The 11,027-nt window shown below is 49.9% G+C and overlaps 1 protein-coding gene across 8 annotated transcripts; it reads right to left on the bottom strand.

Moving 5' to 3' along the window:
* Nucleotides 1–615: 615 nt before the first annotated feature.
* On the bottom strand, nucleotides 616–9,144 carry LOC122366271 (telomere zinc finger-associated protein-like). Of its 8 annotated transcripts, none has more exons than XM_043338321.1 (13): nucleotides 8,930–9,144; nucleotides 7,834–8,318; nucleotides 7,400–7,528; nucleotides 7,001–7,073; nucleotides 6,451–6,694; nucleotides 5,725–5,884; nucleotides 5,101–5,277; nucleotides 4,625–4,839; nucleotides 4,223–4,448; nucleotides 3,694–3,838; nucleotides 3,279–3,435; nucleotides 1,935–2,148; nucleotides 616–1,558 (listed from the first exon to the last, which is right to left on the bottom strand). In XM_043338321.1, the coding sequence occupies exons 2-13, from the start codon at nucleotides 8,218–8,220 to the stop codon at nucleotides 1,421–1,423; spliced, it is 2,265 nt and encodes a 754-aa protein (XP_043194256.1). In that variant the 5' UTR covers nucleotides 8,221–8,318; nucleotides 8,930–9,144; the 3' UTR covers nucleotides 616–1,420. The 8 variants fall into 8 exon arrangements, with proteins under 8 accessions (XP_043194256.1, XP_043194253.1, XP_043194257.1 ...); XM_043338318.1 differs by having other exon boundaries at nucleotides 6,451–6,697; nucleotides 9,075–9,129; XM_043338322.1 differs by having other exon boundaries at nucleotides 9,075–9,121.
* Nucleotides 9,145–11,027: the final 1,883 nt, after the last annotated feature.

Genomic DNA, 11,027 nt, shown 5'->3' with positions numbered 1-11,027 from the left:
CTTTTTTATATCTATGCATAAAAAGGTCAAATGTTAGAATTTATTATGAAAACGAAGGTCGAACTAGTATCACTAAATCTTAAAAGTCAAATATCCTCACTTATATATATATTTACGATTATGAGTCTATGACCAACACCTCACCCACGATCACTTTACTACTCAACTCACCGTCTACGTCATTTTCTTCGTAGCATAGCTGTCATTCGGGATATTTCGCCTTGATTCTCCAGTCATAATTCGGAATTAGAGTGGCAAATATTTCGATGACGGGGAACGGAAATTATCCAGTCATTTTCCGGCCATCAGCCCAAGGCTATTGGGACTCCGACCACTTATTGTCATCGGTCACGAATATTTGTGTGAACTGTATGGCCTAGGTCTGTTTCGTTTCATGTACACAATGCGGATCGTGTCGTGATCGTCGGCCGCTCCTCATCGCGGCTCATGCAGCCTTGAAATGATTCAAAATGATTAAAAAGTCGGCGCAAACAAAGTCTCCAATAAGTAAGACGAGTATAAACGGCCTCCCGAATCAGGGCGAATGGCCCCGTTCAACCGTATGTGTTCAATGCCCCGGTTCAACGTACAACGTATCAGTTCAAACTCACAAGCTGCGGGGTGAAACCGTATCTCAGATGATTATTTCTCTAGTTCAGTTCACAACGGACAACCAACAGAGGAACAGGCACGTTGATGTCTGCACAAACCACCAATTCCTTATCTAAGCCAATGACATTCAGTTGAAAGACTGCAGATTGAAACACCACAAGGTGCCTCGTCGGTCGGCTGATCGAAAAATACCGATGGGACACTAAAATCGGAAAGAACAATCGGAATGCAAAATGAATCTTTTCGCCATACCTGCAATAAAATACAAATGGCAATGCATCACATCCATGTCAATAAAACAACAAACATGATTTGTTCCCTTCCTCGTTACGACATCCGTCCGTATGCAAGATATAAAAACGAACTTAGCTCAGTGCCAGTGCTGACCTTATATAGCTGCCATCAAATGGGCACATGTCGCTTGGATAACGTGTGAGGACGAAATAAATAACGGTCACATGATATCGACATTATAATAATCGTAAAAAACACATGATGTGATGATGAGGTTCTCATGCTGTTGATAATAATGTACCGCTGCCACTAATCAGCCGTTTATGCTGCTGATGATGATGATACGGTAGAGCTGACGGCTGACCCGCCCGACGCAGAGGCAGGGACGGTCGTATCTGTGGCAGACGGTCGGACGGCTCGGCTCACTGGCTGATGAATACGATGATACACGGTGACATCTTCGTGAACGGCCCGTCGGCTCACTGGATTATGGGGGTAGAAGGAGGTGGCCTCTCTGTGTACGGCCCGTACTCCCACTGGCTGATGATGACCTCCCCGTGGACGGCCCGTCGTCTCACTGGTTGATGATGGGGTAGAAGGAGGTGCCACCGCTGGCGTCCACTGCCGGGATCAGGATCAGACCGCCGCCCAGCTGCGACAGGTCCTGCACGTGCAGGGTTGGCGTCGGCGCCGTCACCTGCACAGAGTGCAGCTGAAACACACGAGCGGGACAGGTCAGGGTAACAGCCACAACTCGACGTCACCAGTAATTTGCACCTCGCCGGCCGTTATGTGCAGATAAAGCATTTTGACGTTTAGAGCATTCAAACACGAAAACTCGACTATTCCAGTCATAAGTGGTATCGCACATCGACGAACGACGAGAGGTAACAACTCAAAGCTGCGGACATGGCGTGAGTTGGCCTTCCTCAAATAATGTCGAAAAAATCGCATGTAGTGAAAATTTACGGTAAAACACCTCGACTCCACCGCGGTCGCTCTGAACTCAACTCAGTTATTTTAACAAACCAGCGAAGTAAAGGTACACAAAAAATACAAATAGGATTGTTTCAGAGTGCTCTGCCCACCTGTACGCTCTGCAGTGTCTGGGGCACCACTGCGGAGAGCTGCTGGTGCTGCGGCGGCTCCGGCTGCTGCTCCGCGCCCTCCGGCTCCTGTACCGCCGGCTCCGGCTCCGGCTCCGGTTCAGGCTCCGGCTCCGGAGGCGGCAGCGGCCGGAGCAGAGACGCCACCGGCTGGATGGTGTGCGTCTTGTTCACCATGTCTACGCTGTGTATCCGTCTGTATACAAACGGAGACCACTGTTATTCAACTCGTCTGAGTTCTTAACGATGCTCTAACAATGCTATGAGAAGCAAATACATGAAGTTTCTGGCGAATCGATAGTATATGCCATCAAATGGTGGTACTTTAGAAATATAGTACAATTTTGGAGCCGAATCAAGTCCTTTTTAATTCAGCCGTGGTTATATCCAATCATTGACCCGTAGGATAACTCTAAGCTGCATAAAATAAATGAAAGCAAACTGCGAGCCCACAAATACTGCGATAAGACTGGATGCCCACTGGGCAAACATCAGGTACAAGATACCTGATAGGAGTTAGAAAGGTCAAATACGTCAAGAGCTCGATGAGAACGGTTCCCTACAGGCCAAGTGGCCTCTAAATTCCGATCAAATTAAGGTAAGGTAAGGTAAGGTTCATCGAAGATCGATTTCTTGTTCGTGCTTGTCTTAATCGTCAAAACGCAGTGTGAAACCTTTAGCCAAAACGCACCAAATCACGCAATCGCGTATGTCTTAACAGATGTGGACAACATCTCAAGCACCTCAGGTTCTACGATAGCGGTGAAGCACTGCACAGCTCTGTTGATGCAATGGTTTTTGTTTATCGTCGGACTGAAACATAATGGAGTGTGTGTGTGAGTGGGTGGCAGGGGGTATTTGTTGGAAGAACTATCGATGATGTCCATTGAATTTTACCTACATGAGCGAAATCACAGTTATGACGATTTTCGGCCATTTCTTCGGAGTGCATCTACAACGGCAAAAATAAACCAATTTTGATCAAAATAGCACAATAGACACTCAGCAGCTTTTGATACCGATGTGTAAAAACTAAGATGCATCCTGAGAAAATATTTTATTTAAATTTTCGTGGGTTAACTTTTTGGTACACCCCATTATATGACAAAAAAGTGACAGAAGAAACTGGGCGTGAGGATATGTTGGTGTCCACTTTTACGAGCAGGGTTAGCATTCAGCAATATTCCAGGTAGTCGGCCGCGCAGTTACAATACAAATCAATTGCCTATTCTCTGAAACACTCTAACAAATTAAGACCTTCTTTCACTGCCCATTTCGTAAGATTGTTCAGCACGGCGCTGACGGAGCGCTCATGAAAACACTCACCGCAGGTGGGAGCGCAGGTCATGGCTGGCCGCGTACACCTTGTCGCACATGACGCAGCGGAAGCGCCGCTCGCCCCGGTGACGGCGGAGGTGGTCGTTCAGTTTACACTGCTGGATGAATGCCTTCGGACACAGGGTGCACTTGTACGGCTTCACGCCTGGCGGGGGCAATGGGGGACGGTCAGATTAGCGGTAGGGGAGGATTTGATACGTTGCAGGCGACGCAAAAGACATGTTGACGAGCTGACAGTGAGTATGAAACAAAATACATAATTACAACTTGAATTGTAACAGTGAAAGTATGCTGAAGAGCAGCACTATTGAAAAAAAAAACTTCGCAGAAACTACAGCATTGCGTAACTTCGAACGAGGTTGCCCAGCCCGAATCGGCAGCCCGTTTCCCGTCCGCCACTCACCAGTGTGTATTTTGGCGTGAATGGCCAGCCGGTCGGGCCGCGAGAACACCTTGCCGCACACGTGGCACGTGTGCTCGGGCCGCGCGTGCACCGAGCGCACGTGAACGGTGAGAGCGCTGCTGGAGCCGAGCCGGGCGCCGCATACCTGCCGAGAGGAGGACTGTCAGTAGGGATGGCGCATAAAGGCGGCTGCCGCTAAAATCGCCACGTCAGAGTGCAGCGGAGGCAATATTGTATAGGGTACCCGACGTCGTCATCCCACTTAACCGTGGTGACGAGACATTGCCAATGACGACAAATATAGCAAGTAGTGATAAAGAAAAAAAGTAAGAGCATATACTTTGGACATGAATTAGACTTATGAACATGCAGTTCCAGTGCAGTAGTTGCAGTAATCATGCATTATCACAATCAATTGGCAAAAATGATGGTTCCTACAACTCAAAATCAGCACCGTCAATCGTGTCTAGCTACTTTCCTTTGTCTGATAAGCGTCTAATCCTCCCATCTACCAGCATTCTCTACTCACATCGCACACAAAGTCCCTCTGCAGCGTATCGTGGTGGTAGCGCAGCTTGTGGTGTGTCAGGTAGATCTTCTTGATGAACTTTTTGTCGCACACGTCACAGCCATACGGCTGCCCGGTCGGCTGGTTAGAGTGGCGCTGTATCATGTGCTTCTGAAGAGCGGCATTTCGTCGGAACGATAGCCCGCAGCCATCCGCGCGACAGAAGAACATCGGCCGATTTGACTTACTGGAGAGAAAAGAAGACACATGACTTGGCTTCCGATATCTTTCGCTAGGTAAGAGGTGGCTTCCGATATCTTTCGCTAGGTAAGAGGTGGACAAAAACACAATGCCAAAACTGGATCGCCTATGAAAGTTGACATTCCCTCCCAATTATGCAAAGCTCCATCCGATGTCACGCACCTGTGCTCGCTCATTTTGTGCATGACCAGTCGGCGGCCGCAGGGCAGTTCCACGCCGCACAGTTCACACGCATACGGCGGCGGCCGGCAGAACTGCAGGTGCACGCGGTAGATGGTCTGGTTGCGGAACTCCTCGCGGCACTGGTAGCAGATGAAGCGGCGCAGAGTCGCCAGCTCGGCGCCGCTGATCGACAGGGTGCCGGTACCGAGCAGCTCCTGAAGGCGGAGGAGGGGGAAGGGGGGAAGGGTTAGGGGACTAACCTTATGCCAACGGAGAAAGCACCGTAACGGGGCTGGTCAGCTGTCATGATACACAGCTGTGCACGGTATGCCTAAACCCTGTAACCGAGTTCAGTGCCTGGCTTCGCGGGTGTACCAGTACACAAGCTAAAAAATGGACGGTTGACGAATGACGACCTTTTAAACAATCCTCGTACTGGCTGCAGCCGTGGGCCCGCAACTGTACGCGGTACTGACCTGTATGACACCTCCGGAGTCCCCGTACTGGCAGCTGTGCGCCCGCAGCATGTCTCCGGTCGGGAAGCACAGGTGACACAGCCGACACATGATGAACTGGGAGCCGTCCGCGCCGGCCGCCGGATCGGCACCGTCGGCGGCCGGCGGCGCGGCCACCTCGCCCCTGCCCTGACATGTCTGTCGACGACACCATCCACCAGTTAACACCAATTACATCGGGAAGTCAACGACAACACCAAAAATACCTAACACCAGACACCAGACAGTCACCAGGACATAGTCAGCAACGCACCATAAAATATGCATCAGACAGAGGGCAAGAAGGAGAAGTAATACTCGCAGGGTTCCCACATACACAGTGATGTGGTCACGCAGACACGTTAGGCGATTGTGGATGCCACGTTTCATGTTATCGTTAAGTTCTCTTTCAATTCGTCAATCGACTTTTGAATCCGGCAAGTAGTTATTGACCGATATATTACCGTTACAGCTATAATTCGCGCAGCTGACTAACCAGTGACCACACAATACCAAGTTCCTCACAATCAACTTTATCTCCCCTCTACAGATTCTGGGCGCCCCCATCTCCCCACTCCATATCCCTCTCCCTCCAGTTTCACTCACCACAATATGTGCGGCCAGCTCTCGCGGTCGTTTCTGCACGCTGCCACACAGCGGACAGGTGTACTCGTGGTACCGGCGGCTGGACATCTTCTCACCGTGGCACGCCACACGGTGCATACGCAGACTCTTCTCCGAGGCGAACCGGCGCGGAACGCCGCTCCTGCAGCAACACGGGTCATGTTAGAGGGAACACGATAAACTGATAGTAACACGGCCCGTGTTCGGTGTTAAGAGGGTGAGGCGAGCACGGGTGGTGTTAGAGCAAGGGTCGTGGGGCAGGCAATCAAAAGATTCTTTGCCAACAGGCCACAGCTAATTCATGTAGCTCGCGTTTATGACGTACCTTATAGCATTATTCGATTGAGTCCAACGAGACTCGTAAGCAATGAATGCACCAAACGGATATAGATTAGAGTAATGAAAAATCTGGTAATAGCGGTCTGGCTCTGACAGTCATGGTAGTAAATGTCGCCATCTTTCATAGCCAAGTAATGGTCCAATCAACGGAAACCTTCTATGGACAAAAGCCTAACCGTTTTGGTTGTATGATGGTGACCGGTGACTAAAGCAACTACCTATGCTGGAATCGAGCAATCAAATTGAAGGTGGGTCTTCTTCAAATACGAGCGACGACCAAACAAAGACCTACAATCAGTTGCTAGCATAGCCCTACCGTGCTGTCCTGAATCCACCCTATCACAGGCGCAGACCGGGAAATATACTAACTTCTGCTCGCAGCCGGCGCTGGTACAGACGAACGCCTGCTCCGTGGCGGCGGGACGGGCGGCTCGGCGACCGGCGGCGGGCGGGGGCTCGGGCCCGTCCTCCTCCTCTCCCTCTCCCTCCTCCTCGTGGTCGGACGGAGCGGACCAGTCGGGGTCGTCCTCCGTCTCCTCAGCCGGCGGCGACAGCTCGCGCTCAGCTACGGCGGTGTCCTCGGCAACTGGCTGAGCCACTGACGGTGTGGGCGCTGCTGGGAACAGGAAACACTCGTCGGGTCTGGCTGGCACCGATATTCTCTGTGATAATCCATTTCTGACAACCAGTGAGTGAGGTAGTCTAAGAGCAACAAATTATTGTCATAAGGCTCCGATGCAATTGGCTTTTGACCTGTAACAGTCGGCAAGCAGGTCGATAAACGAAAATGATGTCGATAAACTGATAGTAAAAACATGATGTTGTTATGCTGATCAATGATCAGCATTGTTCAATGATCAATGGTCAACAATGCATGATTGCATGATGTTGATAAACAAAAATTGATTATACTTATTACCTGGCAACAATGCATGTGCTTTGACCTGTGCTTCAGCAGCTGCTAGTTCCAAATCAACCAGGCTCTGGAGGTCCTGTAAACACGAGTTTCAAGTGATAAAAGAATATGCAGGAAATGCCAGTTTGAGTACCAGAGTGGCAGTCCAAAGTCAAAGCTGTCAAAACTTCTGAATGCAATGATGATTGCTTCAATCGATGCATTATGATTACTGATTATTGCACATTATTATGCACCAAACTTAGATTGTTGTAATTATTTTAGAGCACTATATTAGAAGACTTCATGTAATTCACCGATGTTAAATGCTCATTCTATCTTGGAAAGGTATATTAACAAGCTAAGAAAGTCCCACGATTTCCATTTTCCCCATTAAAATACCCAAAAGTAAATGGCCCTCACCTGCAGACATAAACAAAGATGCTGCAAGCTCTTCTGAACCTCAGACAAATCTTCACACTTTGGTTGGAAGGTCACATCTGACTTGCTCGGAATGTGAATATTGAACTCCACCATTGATTGTAGACTATGCTGTGGAAAGGAAGATATAAGTGTTTGAAATTAGTACTAGGCAAGAACAAGGTCAGCTGACACTGAGCAGCCTTTGAACTGAATAATACAAGAGGCAAAATCAGATTCTTTTAATAACTTCATGATTAATTATCTATGATGTGAATATGAGCTTTTGGAAGTTGATATTACCAGTCAAAATTGAAACAGAACATGAACTGTGGTATTCAAAACATTGTAAGAAACTACAGCAAAACATGTTGATCAAAATTTGATTGTCTGGCTGTAAGAAGTGGAGAAACACATTAAACATTCCAATAACTAACCTGCTTGAAGAGATCTTTCACTGCTGACACAAGTTTCACCAAAGCCTCCGAGACAGAATGTGACGGATGATCTGGTGGTACAGCTTGCTGTGGACATTGCAATGTGGACTTCTCACCAGAGATATCTGCATCTTGACTGATAGCTACCAACCCACCACAGCTTCTATCCTCATTAGGATGGGATACTGCGGCCCTTTTGCGCTTGTGATTCACAGTTTGTTTTCGTTTTACATTTTTCTGAATAGTTGTGCCATTTCCAGCATTTGAGCAACTGTCAGGACTACCATCTTGGTCTGCAGTGGTCCTGTTGTCAATGCCCAGCTTCCTTCTCATGTTGCCTTTTTTGACAGGTTTCAGAGGACTTTGTGGTGTTGCTTTAGCTTTCATTATTGATACAATACAGTTCTTGGGAAGGTACCTCAGAGCTTCAGAACTTCAATACAAATATTAAAAAGTAATCATGTCAAAATGTCCAATCCTTCTCCCTGTAATAAGAATAACATACATCAAAACAGATATGAACATTATTGAACACCATTTAATAAGTCTCTATTCTCTAACAAGCTATATTTCCCTGGACACTGAAGTGTCAACTGCCAATGCCTGGTCAGAAGGAAACTGAAAGCTGTGAAACAGGGCCCCCAGCTGCCTGCCTGCCATGACTCCAACTCAAACTGATACATGAGGGCTGTTCATGCCTCACGTGCTCTTTGTGAGGTAGATACGTACACAGGCTCCAAGCTCCGCCCACTGCGTCTTCCATAATCCATCATCGCACACAGCGACCGCTGAGGTCCGTCGGGACCGGCCACACAGGGATGGCTGTGTCATGTGTGCAGTCCACCGCACACAACCGTGATCCATGTGGCATACTGACTACCCATCCCCTACTGCTCCTACCCCCATGTCTGCTGCACACACCAAGGCCATATAACCACACAAGGCACACACCACACTCAGTGTGTGTGGTGCCCGTGAGCAGCCCTCTCAGGGCTCAGATCCAAGGCTGTATATAGGCTCAGATCAAACAATTGGAGACAAAACAATGGAATGGATGCATAGGAAATTTGAATGTGTGCAAAACTTCATAACTTACACATGCTGCATGCACCCACATTCGTTCAGTGCCCTCCTTTGAGTGACTAGTAAGTGTCCATAAATGAATTAAACATTCATAAAAACAGCCTTGCGTAAACTTCAAAATATTTAGTGTCCTGCAATTCGCAAACTGTCTCGGGTACCCCGTCAAAATATTTAGGAAACCAAGCTAGGAAACATGAAAACGTGCACCCTAACGTGCACCAAGAAGTCAATAATAAAATTTGTCACAGGCACGTCGTATATGTAAAAAGTGTTACACTAATTCACTGCTCAAAAGACCATGGCCAGCCTAAATCACTGTCAAAAGTCATGTTTGAAATATTTCCCCCCCCCCCCAAATAGACGTTCAAACTAACACTTATTCAAAACATAATGTAAAAATTCTGTAAAAACCGAAACTTTGTGCAGCAGTGATGTCTTTTGGTGGGCAAGTCTTGCCAAGTGTGATTGACTGATCTGTGCGATGCCCTTTTGAAAACTGAAGGCTCTCCCCGATATCATAAGCTAATCGCGCAACGCCATATCAACTCGTTCCATCGGGTTATCATATATAGGCCGCTGTAAAGAGAGAGATGAACACTGCGCAGTGCGCACAGCTACGTCGTTGCGCCCCTTAGTACCTAATGACTATATATACGCGCTCCTAATGCCGACGAATCGACCACACGGCGCCTCCGGGCGATGGTAGTTGGGTCCCGTCCGCGGCCCGGCTCAGTCGGCTGCGGTCACTGACGAGCCGACCTCCTGGGCCGCTGCGATGGAGCGCCGTGGCCGTCTGACCCTGCTGGGAACGGAATGGTCGGCGGTGCGGCGTCCCTTCGTGAACACGTCGGACGTGCCTCTGCGAGTCGTCACCATCCACGACCCACCGAGCATCTACGCACAGCAGCACCCAAATGGCTCTGTCACCTACAGTGGCTACCTGTTCCAGCTGTGGCAGATCGTAGCCGACGAGCTTGGTCTCAGCTACCGGATGTCCGCTCCGCTCAGTCCCGGATACGGCAGTCTGAGCTCAAACGGCACCTGGACCGGCGTGGTGGGCGACCTGGTCTACGGGCGCGCCGACGTGGCGCTCACACTGCTGAACCCCACTCCGGAGCGGGCTGCTGTGGTCGACTTCCTGGACGGGGTGCCCATGGGGTCCGAGAGCACCACGTTTCTGGTGCGGAGGGACTCAGAGGCGGCGCCGAGCCTGTCGCTAGCGATGTTCGCCAGCCTGCTGCGGCCGCTGGGCGCCGACGTCTGGTGGACGCTGGCCGCCGCGCTGCTGGCGCTCTCGCTGGTGCTGCGCCTCTCGCTGCGGTTCAACAGCGCCAGAGCCGAGGACGGCCGGCTGGTGCGCGACATGGGCTGGGGCTCGTGTCTGCTTGCCATGACCATGACTGTGTTAGGACAGGGCTGGGACAGGACGCCGCGGTCGCTGGCTGGACGCACTGTCACCATCTTTGGCTGGATGATGGCAATCCTGATCTACGTCAATTACACGGCCAACTTGATGTCCTTTCTAACGACGCACACCGCCGGTCGGCCCATCAACAGCGTGCGCGAATTCGTCCAACAGCCCGACTGGACTCTGGCAATACCCGTCGGTTCGCAGAAACTGAACAAACTCAGATCGAGCCGCGACAGCTTCGAGCGCGAGCTGTACCGACGCTCTACGACCGGCGACAGGTTCATCTCGATATACAAGACGGAGAAGAGCATGCTACAAGCCTTCCAGCCACAGGTCATGGCCTTCTTTGATTTAAGCCTCCTGCATCACTTCATCGGTGACGAGGCCTGTAACTTCATCCCATTACAAAGTTCACCGGTCAAACCCAATCCAGTCTATCTGTCAATGGCAAAAAATCGATGTGCTCTCAAGCAGGTCATTACTACTACACTGCTGAAGTTGCATGAGACGGGTACACTATTGCGTCTCAAGAGCTCTGCACGATCCACAGGACGGGCCGAGTGCGGCTCGCAGGCAGGATACCGAGAGCTGTCATTTGGCAACCTGTTGGCCTTCCTGTGTCTCGTCCCTCTCGGAGTCGCCCTCAGCCTAGTCATCCTGGCGCTGGAACTGCTGATCTCCAGAGTCAGATCTCCGAAAC

The sequence above is a fragment of the Amphibalanus amphitrite genome, unplaced genomic scaffold (assembly GCF_019059575.1).
Source record: "Amphibalanus amphitrite isolate SeventyFive unplaced genomic scaffold, NRLGWU_Aamphi_draft 000793F_arrow, whole genome shotgun sequence".
In the NCBI taxonomy this organism is placed as follows: domain Eukaryota; kingdom Metazoa; phylum Arthropoda; class Thecostraca; order Balanomorpha; family Balanidae; genus Amphibalanus; species Amphibalanus amphitrite.
Note: the sequence above shows the minus strand (reverse complement) of the source record. Positions and strands in the feature narration are given on the sequence as shown.